This window comes from Benincasa hispida, chromosome 4 (assembly GCF_009727055.1).
Source record: "Benincasa hispida cultivar B227 chromosome 4, ASM972705v1, whole genome shotgun sequence".
NCBI lineage: Eukaryota > Viridiplantae > Streptophyta > Magnoliopsida > Cucurbitales > Cucurbitaceae > Benincasa > Benincasa hispida.
In genome coordinates this window covers 3,470,336-3,486,518 of record NC_052352.1, presented here as the reverse complement: position 1 = coordinate 3,486,518, position 16,183 = coordinate 3,470,336, and the positions used below count along the sequence as shown (strand labels likewise).

At 29.6% G+C, this 16,183-nt stretch overlaps 1 protein-coding gene and 1 non-coding gene across 4 annotated transcripts; one reads left to right on the top strand and one right to left on the bottom strand.

The window, feature by feature from the left end:
• The first annotated feature begins 8,586 nt into the window (after positions 1-8,586).
• Positions 8,587-13,291, top strand: LOC120076413 (protein PSK SIMULATOR 2-like). Of its 3 annotated transcripts, none has more exons than XM_039030233.1 (13): positions 8,587-8,830; positions 9,248-9,488; positions 10,356-10,666; positions 10,745-10,837; positions 10,915-11,002; positions 11,180-11,273; positions 11,399-11,496; positions 11,620-11,695; positions 11,854-11,954; positions 12,043-12,159; positions 12,286-12,362; positions 12,576-12,620; positions 12,714-13,291. In XM_039030233.1, the coding sequence occupies exons 2-13, from the start codon at positions 9,285-9,287 to the stop codon at positions 13,132-13,134; spliced, it is 1,725 nt and encodes a 574-aa protein (XP_038886161.1). In that variant the 5' UTR covers positions 8,587-8,830; positions 9,248-9,284; the 3' UTR covers positions 13,135-13,291. The 3 variants fall into 3 exon arrangements, with proteins under 3 accessions (XP_038886161.1, XP_038886160.1, XP_038886162.1); XM_039030232.1 differs by having other exon boundaries at positions 8,587-8,881; XM_039030234.1 differs by having other exon boundaries at positions 8,587-8,881; positions 12,718-12,934.
• A 690-nt stretch (positions 13,292-13,981) lies between these two features.
• Positions 13,982-14,087, bottom strand: LOC120076927. The gene has a single exon (XR_005481674.1). It is a non-coding gene; the product is annotated as a small nucleolar RNA Z279/snoR105/snoR108 (small nucleolar RNA).
• Positions 14,088-16,183: the final 2,096 nt, after the last annotated feature.

Genomic DNA, 16,183 nt, shown 5'->3' with positions numbered 1-16,183 from the left:
ACTATTCTTTAATAATTTTTTTCGGACAATGAAAATAAAAAGTCAAATAGTGAAATTATTTAGTGCATGTTGCATGCATATGACAATTTTTATCTCACTAATTGACACTTGCAAACATATTTAAAGGGATGTTTTCTAGAATGGTTATATATATAATTTTTTTGAATAAAAATGTGATAATTTTATTTTTATTATGACTTGTTTTGTTAGAATAAATTAACTTGGGTTTCTCATGAAATTATAAAATGGACAAAAGGTAATATTAACGTGGTTCCATCAACTATAGTTAAATTATTGTTTGATTTACTATTTAAAAAATATTATCAAAATGGTTAAATCTATTAACAAAATTGGGTTTAATCGTTAATCTTTTTTTCAGAATCGAATATTAAAATGACATATCTAAATGTTTAAATATGTTATTTAAACATATTAATATATTTCAAATTTGCCCATAAAAAAATTTCAAAATATATTTTCATATGTTTTTTCAATTTTTAAATGTCAAAATTTACACCCATACGTATAGTTATTTATTAATACGTTACTTTAATTTTTACTACACCTAGAAAGAATAAAAAAATTAATTTAATTTAATTTTTATCACATATGAATACATATACAAATATGCATTTAAAGAAAAAGTACATTATTTCAAAAAACTAATGGTATAAAAATCATTTACATTTTAAGTAATCAATATTTCTTATATATTCATGTAGATAATCCAATAAAGGCTATTAATTTTGTAATTAATATTTCTTAATATGTATTGTATCAATGTATTTAAAATTATATTTACATAACGATTAAATTACAAGTTTAGTATCTGAGTTGTCAAAATTTTCTCTAATAAGTCTCAAAATTTTAAATTTTATGACTAATAAATCTCTCTTAAAAATGTTTGATAGATATATGAACTTCCAATTTTGTATGTAACAGATCTTAGACTTATTCATTATTGTTTCCAGAATAAATTATTTTATTAGACATACAATTTTATTATGTGTCTAACTTAACTTTAAATTTTCAATTTTTCAACTAATAGATTAATTTTTTAAAATGTCGAAAATAGGACCTATTAGACAGATAAATTTTATTTTTATTGCAATATTTCATTATTAACATTTTTTAATACAATCGAAACTTTATGAATATACTAAACAAAATAAAGAATTTAAAGACCTATTAACAAGTTTATAGACCATATATGTAATGACTCGACATTTTTGAGTACTATGATAATGGTCGTTACTCATAATTACACAGTTACATTCAAAATATTTTGACCATTGAGGAAAATAGATTTCATTAAAATAATAAACATAGTTTTCCAAAATAAATAACAAATAAGTAAAATCTTTGTTTGGGACCCCTAAAATAATGAAGAAAAAAATAACTTAAACAAATAAAATTTTGTCCAACATTGAGTTTCAAATCAAAACTTTTAAATAGCTTGAAAACATAAACTGAGCGGAAGCAATTTACATGTCCCATATGGCACGATCACAGGTCACTTTCGTCACCCGTCGGTCTGTTCCTATCATTATCTGAAAAACATAAATTAAGAAAGGTTGAGTATAAAATATTTGATCCCATTACTGGGATCAGGCTATGCATCCACGAGCAAAGAAAAAATAGTCTATGACTCATACAGCTACATCGATTTTTGATGATGAAAGGAAAACAAAAAGACGTACTATCTTGCCTTAAAACGCATGTCTAGCGGCCCGTAGGCACACCGTCAAACATGAAAATAACATGAACATGAACCCATCGACTCACGCATATCTAGCGGCCCGTAGGCTCGCCGTCAAACATGAAAATAACATGAACGTAAACCTGTCGGCTCACGCATGTCTAACGACCTGTAGGCACGTCGTCAAGCATGAAACATGAAAAAAAGTAACATGAACGTAAACCTGTCGGCTCACACATGTCTAGCGGCCCGTAGGCACACCGTCAAACATGGAAAAATAACATGAACATGAACCTGTCGGCTCATGCATGTCTAGCGGCCCTTAGGCACACCGTCAAACATGAAACTAGACCCATAAGTCATCTGAAATAAAACATGCGTCAAAACGAGACAATAAACCACTCTACTGATCTATTCATGCATCACATACATAATATCAATACTGATTAGAAATTCGAATATGCTCATAATACTTATAACTGTCATGTAACAAGTAAAACATAATGACAAAAATCATGCTTCAAGAGTCCATTAAGTAACTTTATAGGTTTAGTTTAGACCGCCTGGCACGAAGACACCGGTAATAATACCATTTACCTCAACTTAGTAAAAAACGCAAAACAAAATCTCCTTAGAACTTCTTTAGCACACTTAATCAACCTAAAGTTGTGGCTTGGTCCAAGACAAATTTCAAAACTTGATTCAATTAGCTAATCTGATCCAGAATTAAATCCAAAATCAATAACTTAATTTTCCACTATTACTCTCAATCCAAAAGAATAACCATCCAACAACTTACAAAACTTACTTGATCTTCACCAATTTTCTGCAAAACAAAATGGTCTCTAGCTTGATGGTCAATGCCTCAAAACTTCCAAATCTTGAATATAAGTTTCACACCGAGGTTGCTAATTTAACCCAAAATCAAATGAGTGAATTTCACCTCCCAAATTATAAGGAAAATAAGTCTTATCTAATGTTTTTCTCAAGATTCCGGCAAAGACCGGGCAGTGGCGATAGATGGCATGTCGGCTCGTGGATACTATAGATAGACAGCGGATGTTGCTATTGGATGACATAAATTATTTAGGCAAGTGGCTGGTAGCGAGGGTCTTGCATGAGGAGGGATTGCGAGAGTGGGAGAGAAAGGGGAATTTCTAGTTTTACAGGTTTTATTCAGCAACAATTACGAACAAACCATAACTTTAAACAACGATCCAACCGTTCAAAATGAAACTCCATATGTCTCGAATAGACTGACCAAATTTGAACACGATGCAACGGTTAAAAATTCGGAAATAGACAATTTTGTGAAAGTTGTCCCTAAAAAATCGAATTGCTTTCTCCCTTTTTTTTTTTTTTTTGCCTCTTGTCACTCTATTTTGATTTCGAAAAAATCTCAACTCTTTTATTTTTTTTTTTCAATTTTTTAAAAGATAAATAAAATATTTTATCACAATATCTCCAAAATCTCCAAAGATTCTATTAAATTTATAAATCAACTTTTCAAATTATCTTAATTTAAGCTTCAAAAACCAAAATTAAAGGCATAAAATCCATCAATTTGATACAAATTAAATCCTTCTAAATATTTAAATCAATTAAACCACATGAAATTAATTATCTCTTTAATTTTTTTTAAGTTGGTCCTAAAATCCAAAATCAAAGGGAAACAAAATTCAATATTTTCAAGATAATCAGTTTGAATATCTAATCAATGAAATTCAATTTAATCAATAAAAGTTTTTCAATTATTTCAATTTAACCCCAATTTTCCAAATGAAAGAAAAATTTAAACATGATAATTTTATATAATTAACTTAAATTTTTCTGAAATTCGGGATGTTACAACATATATTGATACAAATCTAGAAGTTTACTAGCTAAATTTTTAACTTTATATGAATTTATGTCCCTTAGATTTAAAGTTATGAATCTCCCACTGAGATTCAAGCTTCTAACTTTTTTTTACTACAGTGTATTGAGCTATCATTGAGTCGAGGTTAATTTAATTCAGCTTCAAGTGTATCATAATTGAAAAAAAAAAATATAAATATGTGCTAGAAATCTTGATTAATCTTTTCATATTACTATTAAGATTAAATTATAAAGATTGCCTTTAAAATTTATCAATTATTTTTAAAAATACTTATATACTAGAAGTTGCTATATTATTAATGAAATTATTCACAAATATTTTCAAAATAATATACTTGAAGTGTAAATTCTATAAAATTTTGGATAAAATAAGATATGAAATGGTGTGACAATGACGTAGTTTTAGATTATCAAAATAAAGTTGTAAGTCTCAATTTATGTTCCATTCTTTTTTTTTTTTTTTTTTCATCTCATTGGTACTTTTTGAAATGTTTATAAAAGTTGAGGGACAATATTGATTTTTGAAAGTATAAGGATAGCTTTTTAACAAAAGAGTATTTATTAACATTTAGCCTACGATTAGAAGATTGAGGAAAATTATGTTATTAACATTTAGTTCTACTAGTTAAAAATACATGTGATGCACGTGATAAAAAAAAATCATAAATTTTAAGGATGAAATTTAAATATTGAATAGAATATTGTTTATTTATTTTAAATAGTAAACATTTAACATGAGTTAACAAAACAGTGAAAGAAATCGTGGATAAAAACTATGTATAATATAAATTTGAATGAATATACATTTAATTAAATTTAAGAATTAAATAAGTATTTAGTTAACCAAAAAAAATAGACAAATTAAACATTCACCAAAAGAATTCAACAAAAAGAGCAAATATATAAAAAGATTATGAAAAACGAAGAAAAAATAATAGTTAGTTGACACTTTTAAATTGAGAATAAAATTTAAGACAAATTAAACTATTTTCTACCGAAAATTTTCTAAATTTTTCAACCACTCTCTCCATAATCTCCTAACCTCTAAAAAAAATATTATATTAATATCTTCTAAATATGCAATTCTTTTAAAGCAAGAAAGAATAGAATTATTCCAATGAAGTTGTGTTTATCACAAAATTTTCTCTTGTTTCAATTGTCAATTCAAGCAAAATTTGTCACAAGATTTACTCTCATTTCAATTGTCAGTCTCTCTTTTATTTAATTATTTGCATATATGTTACAATTTTTTTTTTTATCATTTTTTTTATTTATCTCGAGAGTGTTGACTGAACTGGAGATTGAAAAAATTGTAACCATGTGACTCTGTGATAGTGAAACAATACATCCAACTTATTTCTCATTCAAGCTTAAATTTTATCTTAGTTCTTTTATTTGGTTTTTTTTTTTCTCATCCATAAAGAAGTCTCATCTAAATTATTTTCTCTTTTTTTTCTATTCTCATTCAAATTGAAATCTCATCCTAATTCTTTATTATTATTATTATTATTGTTATTATTATTATTATTTTGTAATCTAGCGAAAGAGCATATTCAAGGAAAAATTTCCACTTAAAAAAAAAACTTCTAAAAAATACACTACTAATCTAGTTATAAAGATAGATAATAAAACCTCTTCATTAACCTAGTCAAAATTTTTAAGGCCAAAATTTTTTAATCCTCACTATTCTTGAAAGTGTTTCTTTGATATAAAAACTTTTTATGGCATCTCATTTAGATTGAGAATATTGAATTGTGTTGTTTCTATTTTTAGTTGTAGTGAGAAGTTGGTTTTTTTTCCAACCACCTATTCGATGTGTCCCTACCTAGTTTTTTTCCCCAAGGAGTATAAACAATTGTAAAAGTAAGATATGTATTATTAAAAAATATAAGGGCAAAAAGGAAAGGTAAAAATTCTTCATTTTTCACCTCTTTTAATATAGTATAGATATAAATTTTGTTAAGACAACTACGAATAATTTAATATACTTGTAAGCTAGATCTTCCCCTCGCACATCACCCCTTTTCTTTTTTCCTTTTAAAAGTTAGTTCATAGTAGATATATAAATTTTAAAATAAGTCAATAATTTATTACAAAAAAATTGTAGAGATTTATTGACACAAAATTTTGAGTTAAGGAAAAAAACAATACATTTTAAAACATAAAGACTAATTTAACATAGAAGTAAAACTTCGAGACAATTTATTAGATATCTTTAAAAATATATAGACCAAATAGATATCAACCTAAAATTTCAAGAACTACCTTTATAATTTAATAAAAGAATGCAACATGGATCTCACATGATGCCATGTTGATAACATGTCAAATGGACTTCCACAATATTTCCCCTTTCTTAAAATAATAATAATAATAATAATAATTAAATTGAATTCTAATTTTTCTTAGGTGGTCACTTCTTTACTAGAAGTTATAGTTATTATTTAATTCTAACCATTATAAGGCAATTAACATATATTAACTCTATTATTACTCATAAATATTTCAAAAAGAGTTTATTTCTATTTTTTTTTGTATATTAAAAGATCAATTAAAACAAGTTTCAAACTTTAGAGATCAAACTTCAAAGATTAAAAATTTAAAAGGAAATCGGGTCTGACTAATGCAAATTAAGCCTAAAAATGTGTATTGTACCCTTTTTATTACTTTTAAAACTTTGTTTAATTGTCTTCATATTTAATTTTAAAACTTTATTTATGGTTCTTTCCCATAATAGATTAAATGTTGATTTCTTCAATCTTGTTGACCAAAAAAAAAAAAAAAGATTTGAGTGAGATTTATGAATTTGATTATGCTTTTATATTTCTCGTATATGGTTATAAATTTGGTCATGAATAAGTAAGAAGTTATCATATATATTTTGTACCGGTTAATCTATGCTTGTTTTAGTAATTAGTATGATTTCAATGGGATATATTCCCAACAATTTTCAACTAAAATAAAGTCGCTTTTAATGTGACTTTTATTAAAGGTTCGAAATATCGAAATCCTGATTTTATGGAAATATCTATAGAAATTTTTTTAAAAATATAGAAATTGATAGAAATTGTTAATGAAACTTTGATTGTAGCTTAATTAGACTATAATTTATTATTTTTAATCACAATTTCTATAAAGTAAGACAATATTTAGATGACTATTGTAAATTTTTGTGTAAATATTGATGCTAGAACAAAAATTAAAAAAAAAAATAATAATTATGAAATAATATAAAATTTAGGATTATTTTGAGGTGAAATGATGTTAAAATTATGACAGCTTTGAATATTTACAGAAAAAACTCACATCAATTCAATTTTGAGGTGAAAATTTAATGAAAAAAGTTTAAATTTGGTGAAAAATAAATATACATTACTTTTGTGATTTTTTTTCAAGTTCAATTTCTTTAGAAATAAAAGTTTTAAGTAGAAAATAAAACAAAAATGAAAATAAGAAAAATTAACACATAAAAAAGGCTTAATCTTTTGTCAAGAATGACATTGGTATGTGAATCTATAGATTTGTACAAATCATAACCATAAAATTAAAAAGCTTAAACTGAGCTAACGTAGTTAATTAAAAATTTTGAAAATTTCTCGAAATGTCAAAATTTTTCGACTTTTTTTTCAAAATCTTGAAATTTTGTTAAAATGAGGAGAATGGGAATAATCTCAAAATATTTTCGAAATCTAAGGAGAAACAATCAAAATTTCAAAGTCATTGGGATCTCGAAATTCAAACGAAATTTTAAACCATGCTTTTATTACCACTAACATAATTTTTCGTGTAAAATAAAATCATATTGTTATAACTTGTTATAAATATCCATAGCTAATTCATCACATCAGTTTTTCTTTTTTTTTTTTTCCTGCTAATTAGTAATGATAATGATGTTTAGTAAACTTCAATTAAACAACCAGAGATGATAATTAAATAAGCGTAGAAACTTATTAAAATTAAAATTAAAATTAAAGATCAGGACTAAAAATATAATTTAATAATTGCATCATTTTGTGTAATTGATACATTGACATGATAAATAGTGTATAATCTTTTACATGACCACGTCTCGTAATTAATTTGTCGAATTATTTTTATTTTTCTTGTAATTAAACCAAAAAATGGAAAAGTAAACGCAAAATTTGCAATATTTTATATTCAACAAGCTTATAATAAGATCGCTGATCATAATGTTTCGTGTATTTTCGTTGACTTATTTTTAAAAAAATCATATAATAAAACCCACGAATATGGTATTTCCGAGCTACATTTGAGCACGTCATTTCTTTTTCTCTTTCTTGAAATCAAAACAAGCTCAACATTATCCTAATTGCTTATTATTTCTTTTTATATTCTCAATAAAAACTAATTAATCTTCTTTAAATTTTTGCACACAATTATTTCACTATTATTTTTCATGTTTCCATTATTATTTTTTTCTTCTAATTCTTGCTTTTGCATTCAAAGCCATTTTTTACTTAATTTTTTTTAAAAAAAAATCAACGATAAACTTGGATTAAACCGAAATTTAAGATTTATTAAAAATATATTATTTATGCACGTTTATCAATTTTTAATAAAAATTGATGTAACCGTAATCGAATTTCATTGACAGATCAATCGTAATGTGCCTCAATCGCAAATATAACTTTTTATTGTATTTATCTAAAATTAAGATTTTGTCAAATTTAACCGTTATGGTTACCTTCAAGCCAAATTCATAGTTTTTTTATTTTTAATAAAGTAATGTTACGATATAATTTTCGGATGCAATTCAATTGATCATCTCAGATTCATCATTCATATTACATTACTTTATTATTGAGTTTCAACTGGGACCTATCTATCGAGTATGGAACGTCGGTAAACACCTAAAAAGATGAGCACCAACTTCCAAAGCAGTGAGATCAAAATAATATTTTAAAATTTTAAAATTTTAAAATATAATAATAATAAATAAATAAATGGAAGGAGAGAAGACTATATTATTTGCAGTTGTCTAAGAAGCCTCTCTCTCTCTTTTACAATCCACGGCCACGGAGTGAGCCGAGTCACCGCCTCTGTTCTTCATCTCTGCTTCTCCTCCTCCTCCTTCCTCTTCTTCAACTTCAACACTCAAATCTGTAAATGGAAAACGTTTCATATCCATTCTAAGTTATCACTTTGAATGAACTTGCTGTTGGCCGTTACCAGCAGCAGCAGCATCAGCGGCACTGTTTTATCGGATAATTTCGTTTACAACAACGTTTCTCGGTATTGCTTCTTACTTCCTGGCCCCGATTGCGATTTTCTCGTTCAGATACGGTATGCTTCTTGTTTTTCTTTCTCCAGAGGCATTTTCTTGTGCTTGTTGTTGAGTGTTCTACTGATTACTGCCGCTACTTGCTACCTCTTGTTGTTTAATTGGATTGTTGAGAAAAATGAAGAGTAATGGATTTATCATTATGTGTATTGATCGATACTTTGCGGAACTTAGTTCGATCTGCTCGTTATTACCTTGTAACTTTTTCGATGATTGAGAAATTTAGGCGTTGTAATTATACGATTGTGTTTTGTGTGTTCGTTGTTGTTGTTGCTGTTGTTGTTTTAAAAAAAATATATTTATTTATTTATTTTGTTGCTTCTGGTGTTGATGAAGTGGAAATTGAATCAATGATGATGATTTTCCAGATTGTATAGGGAGTTTGGAGAATAGTAGAAGTTTGAGATGGGGAACACAATGGGAGGGGTATGTTCTAATGGAATAGTTAAGGATGATTTCGTGTCTGAGAAGATAACGCAAACATCTGAGGATGGGAAAGGGAATTCGTGTTCGAATTTTGAGGCAAGTGACCCGAATGAAATGCTGCAGAAGTCTTGTTCTAGTGTGATACTATTGCCCTCACCTCCGTCTAAGACTGGAAGCAATAAGGTATGTTTATTCCATTTGCATTACCATTTTGATATGATTTAAACCACTTTGCGAATATGGATATCAATTTTGTTAGTCAATCATGATGAAAATGAAGAGAAAGAAGGTGCAATTTTGGAAATGAATTTCACGTTAATGCTGTAAGAGTTGACCTGTCAAAAAGGTTAGTTGTGGACTAGGGAGGAGAGAGATCCTTTGGATTTCCTGGTGATCAACGTGATGAAATTTATAAATAACTAGATATGATGAATATATTTGGATCCTTGAGAAGTTAATACAGGATTTCATGGAAGTGTAGAAGTTAGAACATTTGAATAATTGTAACAAATAAATTCAGGATATATTGGATGGTTATTTAGTCTCTTAGTGTATGTGTCAACTGTCAAATAGCGGCTACTGATAGGATTATTCTACCATGGCAAATCTGTAGCAACACAAACATGTGTACCACTGTTTTATGACCCCTTTCCCCTCCTTGCGAGCTTCTTTATGGGTATATAATGAGAAAATGTAAGAAAGAATTACAATACTAGTATGCCATTATAAGTTCTTATCCTTTAAGGTGATCTGCATGCTTTTGCCTACACTATTTACACTGTTCTAATATCATCAATAATATGACCACCATTATATTTTTTAAGGTTTACAGAGTGTGTTTACCTTCTTGATCAAATAAATAAATAAGGCCAAGATTATACATCCTTGATTTTTTGTCTACAGTCCATCTTTTAGAGGAGAAACTCAAAACTAGATTAATAGTTTTATTGATTTAAAAGACAGTGCCTCCAATCCAATTTTTGTCCCCTCAGCTCTCAGACTTGGAAGTGAAGTTTGATATCGTCTATATTGGACTGTTTTATTATATAGGTTGCACCAGTGAATGCACAAGCAGGGGCTCGCGGGAGGGCAGTTGATTTATGGAAAACAATTGGGATTAGTCTGCCAAATTTGCATATGAACAATGGGGTTTTTACAGGCATGGCTACTAATGGTAGGGAGATTTCTATATTGGCTTTTGAAGTAGCAAACACAATAAGCAAAGTAGCAAATTTGTCACAATCTCTATCAGAAGGAAACATCCAGCTCCTTAAAAAGGAACTATTACAATCGGAAGGAATGAAACAATTAATCTCAACAAGTTTAGAGGAATTGCTAAGCATCGCAGCCGCTGACAAAAGGTCTTGTAGTCATGCAATGTTGTCATGTACTTCCATGTGATCAGAAAACCTTGTAGTCTTAAATTTCTGTTATTACAGGCAGGAATTGGATGTCGTCTCACGGGAGGTAATACGATTTGGAAACGCATGCAAGGATTCAAAGTGGCATAATCTGGATCAGTACTTTTCAAGGTAGTCAATATTGTCAATTTTTTCCTCAATTGTCGTTGGTGATCCAAAAACGGTGCCAAATAATTATGATATTCCAGACTAGATTTGAATGATTTAAGTCAAAAACAAGCTCGAGAGGCCAGAGCAGCCTTGGAGGAACTAACCGTTTTATCTCAGAATACTTCTGTAAGTTCAGTTTTCCACTCAGTTACTTCAAGATTAGTCATATTTGTGCTGACAATTACTTGGAAGAACATTTCCAAAATTCCAGTAACAATTGACTGCAGATTGAAAACGCCTCCCTCTTTCATTATAACTATCGCTTTATGTTAATTCTGTCTGATTTACCTTTTGATCTTGTAGGAATTATACCATGAATTACAAGCATTGGAAAGATTTGAGCAAGATTACAGACGGAAAGTTGACGAAGTGGAGTTCTTGAACCAAGCAGGAATAGGTTGGTATATATAAATTTCTAATCTGTAAATTTTGTTACTCAAAACAATTTGGTGTTAGAGTTGTTTGTCATCCAAGAATACCATCCAAGTGTTGTTCAATGCTATCGTTTTAATCTAAATATAGGAGAAAGTCTCTCGATCTTCCAAGGAGAATTAAACGTACAAAGAAAGCTTGTAAGGAGTTTCCAAAGCAAGTGCCTTTGGTCCAGAAATCTTGATGAGGTATTCTCTTCTGAACGACTCCATATTTTGCCAAGTGATATAAAAAAACAAACTTCAATTATATGCAGAGACTGTTACGTCTTAACTAACCAATTTGCTAATTTACTCCTTTTTTGTCCTCAGATTGTGGAAAAGCTCGTTATCGTTGTAACATGGATAAATCAAACAATAGCCAAAGCATTTGGTGAAGACAACACAGGTACCTACAATTGACCCAGCCATTACCCTTTCGTTGTTTATTCTTCCATCACCCTTTCGTTGTTTATTCTTCCATCCCATCTTTTGGGTTCTATAGACTTGCAGCAGGCATTCAACCACTTATCTTGAACCCTTTACTTTACAAACCTACCATTGCAGATAAAACATTGCTTACCGAGGACAGAAGTAATGGCCAGAAACTGGGTGCTGTTGGTCTTGCCTTGCATTATGCAAACATAATAAGCCAGATAAATCTCATTGTAAGCTTTCGCCCCCTCCTTTCTTCAATTTTCCCAAACCAACTCCCAAATTTGATATTTGTTGCTTAAAAATGCTATGTTTTGATAGGCATGTCGTCCAACCTCCATTCCTTCAAACATGAGGGATGCATTATATCGGGCATTGCCTACAAGTGTCAAAATAGCTCTGCGCTCTCGATTGCGGCCTGTGAATGCCAGTGAGGAGGTATTACCTCGTTTCATTCTTGCATTCATGCACTTCATACTGATGCGGGCCTCGTGGGATTTCCTGCAGCCTTGTAAAGCCTACTCACTCATTACTAATTCATGAACAAAAAATGGCCTTCTGCAGCTAACTTATTTTGATGTCAAAGCTGAAGTGGATAAGATCCTTGAATGGCTTGCACCAATTGCTGCAAACACGACCAAGTAGGAGAAAATTTCCCTTATCCACATAAAATGATTATCAGAGTGGTTTTGAAATTCTAAAATGTCGATCACTTTCAACTCTATACAATCAAACGCCATCAAATTTTGAAATGGCTTTAAATGAGCTAAAAAGTCATCCCAATTCCCATCCTCTCTCAATTCATTTTTGTGTTTTACACTATACATTCCTAATTTCACCACGATCAATGACAGAGCGCATCAATCATGTGGCAGAATTGGAGAATGGGCAACCCAAAGGTTCGTTTCAGGATTCTTCTTTCCTAGAAAGAGAACAAAGTTTCCAACAGGGAGCAACAAATTAAAACGATTTCTCCATTGTTTTTTGTGTAGTAAGGAACACAGCAAAGGTAGAGCTAAACAAACCAACAATCCAATCCGCCTTCAAACGCTGTACCATGCAGACAAAGTAAAAACAGAGCAACAAATCCTTGAATTGATCACATTGCTTCACCATCTCATCCATTTAGCAAAACAGCAACAACAACGCTCCACATCTCTCCGTTGCCGATCTCCAACTCCCAAGGACATGGCAAATAATGTTCGTCGGATACAATTCAAGAGCCAAATCATCAGATCCAACAAGGATGGAGTTCCGGCCAACAGCAGACCATCCACCGGCCAAACTCCAATCAGAAAGAGGGAGCTCAGTAACAACAAAGGTACGGAATCCTACAAAAGTGAGACTAAAGGAATTTGGACTTTAAGCAAAGCGGTTTCGGTTTCGACTGTGAGTTCTCTTGGTAGAGTCTAGATTTGAGTTTAAAACAAAAACAAAAACAAGAAAAAAAAAACAAAGGAAAGAAGGATGATGCTCGGAATTGGGTTAGTGTAGAAAAAAACAGTTTTGAGTACCTCATACGTTCATACTCGCAATGAAAATAAATGTAGGAATTTTTTTTTAAAGATTATTTCCCCTGTGCATTTACGTATATCTTCTAGTTGGATTCCTTTGTGTATATACTTTTTGGGTGAGTTTTCCTTCCAAATCCCCCTTGTTTTGTATATTAATTGCATTGCCCCAGAATAATGGTCATCATTCTCGGTTACATGTACCTCTATACTTTCGCGTTTATGAGGTAAATGTGCATATACTTGATCAAAGTTCTGAATTTTTTTTTATGAGGTTTTGCGATGTGGTAAGGTTTCGATTCCCTTTGGTCGAAAGATACGAGAAATTATAGTGAAAACTTTGAAAATTATTTTTGTTTATGAAAATTCAGTCTCTAAAAAGTGTAATTTTCAAAAATAACTATAGATTTAATTTTCAAAAACTACCCATCAAAAAACACGCTGCACAGTCTTTTGAAGTAACTGTTCCATTTGATAACCTATACCATTTTGTGTTTTCAGCTAAATAGTCAGCCTAAATTTTATGAATAAAACTTTCAAAGTTTTGTTAAGAGTATTTTACATTATTAATGTTTTGAAAAACAAGTAAAGAAAATAAAAGAACACACCAAAAAAACTGAAATATGATTTTTTAATAAAAAAGGCTATAATATTTTAACGTGTAAAATTAAAAAAAAAATTAAGAAAAAAAAAAAAAAAAAAAAAGAAAAATCGAAAACAAAAAAAAAGGGTTAGTTAATCCTTCAGTAGGGATCAGATTGGAAGGAATGAGAGTGCCCAATTGTCGTAACCAGGCGTTGGGGCGGACACCCAACTCGCATTCACTTAGCGAGAGCCAACCACTCATCACATCCCGTTTCTGCCTGAAGGATCATACTTTTAAAACAACCTGCTTCTCCCGTTTTATATCAATCTCTCATCCACCGAATCCAAACTACTTTCCGATGTGGGATTTCTCACATTTCTAATTCCCTGTTGCTCTTCCGAATCCATTCTACAATTTGGCCCAACCCAACCTTGTTTTTACCATTGGCCTACCGTTTCAACTTTCTTAATTACCAACCTTTCCTCTAAATGAGCATCTCAACTAATGTAAAAGTTTGTACTATCGACTTTGAGATTAGAAGTTCAATTCTTCATCTTTCTATTTGTTCCAAAAACAAAAAAAACAAAGAATTATCAACCTTTGATGTTTTTTTGTTGAAATCAAATTAATTGTTTTGTTATCATGTGGAATAGGGAAATCGAACCCCTAACTTTGAATTTGATAGTACAAGTTTTATGTCAATTGAGCTATGTTCATGTTGAGATATCATATCTAACTTAGTTTTTGGATCTTAGTGTAAAACTCAACTTGACTACAATTAGCATTGTTGAACGATAAATTTTGCCCAATAAAAAAAATTTGCTACGTTGTTTGTTAAGTTAATGACAAAAATTCAAATGGGCATATCTCCTAAATTAATATTGAAGACAAAAAAAAAATGGTAGAATTTGATAATGTCGTGTGTCTTTATCATAGTCATTTGAATTTGACTGGGCCAAATTGGATTATATGAAATTTTAGCCCAAAGTTATTTAAGTCCTCGGCCTGAAACATGGGTTCAAATGGTTTAGCCCCAAAACAAGTATTGCTAAAGCCCAATGGGTTAGGCTCATTGTCAATTAAACCCAAGTCCAAACTACCTAATGAGCTTTATAAATAGAAAAATCCTTTCTCACTTTGAGTCAAAAGTTGAAAGCTTTATAGAAAAGATTTCAGAAGGTCGGGAGACCGAGCAATTGAGGATCAAACGATCATTTGACAACATGAAAGGTACTTCAAAATTAGACAACTTTTGAAACCTAAGAACTCCAACATGAAAAACACACAATCCTCTCTTCAAACAAAAACGTACATATTAAAATAGATCAAAATATCAAGCAAGCAATCAAACCACATCGATGACACAAATTAACATAAATTCAAGTTCAACTCCACGAACTACATTTTCTCAAAATACTCATGTGGACAAGCGTTTTTCATCTCTAATGATTTAAATGACTTCTAACATAACAATCATAGACCACCATTCTACTTTCCTCTTTTATTAAATTTTTATATGATCATTGTGAAACACATTAAATTAGAAAAAGTTGTGCAAATTTTGCAAAATAGTTATGGAAGGGATAACAAAGGTGGGTGGGTGGGATGAGGTGAGGTTGACTTAATGATAGTGTATAATCCAAGACATAAACATATAACCCACTACTATTAGTGTTGCTCTTAATCATTATTCCACTTTGGGCTTTGTTGCATCTCTTAATTGGACAATTATTGATTAAGGATAATGTTTATTTGCTACCAAACACTATAGCTTGTAATAATTTATTGCACTTTTTCTCATTTTCAAAGTTATCTATTTTTCTAAAATTGTTACTACTTTTTAATTGATAAATTGTGACACTAATACTCATCTAAAGGATTGATATTGTAACCAAAATCTTACATAGGTTGAAAAAAAGATTATAAATGTATAAGTCACGACAGTTGTTTTTTCACTATCATGATTGATATCTTTTAGGTGAAACAAAAAATAAATTTACAAAAGTTTATATCCAATGTATAAATTACCATATATATTCCTTTATATTTTGCATGGTTAAATAACAAAGACTCATTTGGATTGAGTTTTTAAATGTGTAAAATAAATTGACATTTTATATTGTCAAAATTGCAACATTTGTAAATTTTTTAGAAAATAAAAATGAAATAACCTAACATAATTAAAGAAATGAATGAAAAGTTATGTTAGCATATAATTATAATATCATCAAACTTTATTAAAAAGTGACTATTTTTTCTTATGATACACTTGAGATCACATGCCACAATTGTGACGAAATTGATGTGATTATATGATTTTTTATAACTTATACATGTGATTATCATAAGGTTTTGTGGTTGTAGT

Bases quoted from the DNA above. Each gene is read 5' to 3' on its own strand.
- LOC120076413 (XM_039030233.1), top strand. From the start codon at position 9,285: ATGGGGAACACAATGGGAGGGGTATGTTCTAATGGAATAGTTAAGGAT. The intron at 10,838-10,914 runs GTAGTCAATATT...ATGATATTCCAG, and splicing joins CTGGATCAGTACTTTTCAAG to ACTAGATTTGAATGATTTAA. The intron at 12,363-12,575 runs GTAGGAGAAAAT...GATCAATGACAG, and splicing joins ATTGCTGCAAACACGACCAA to AGCGCATCAATCATGTGGCA.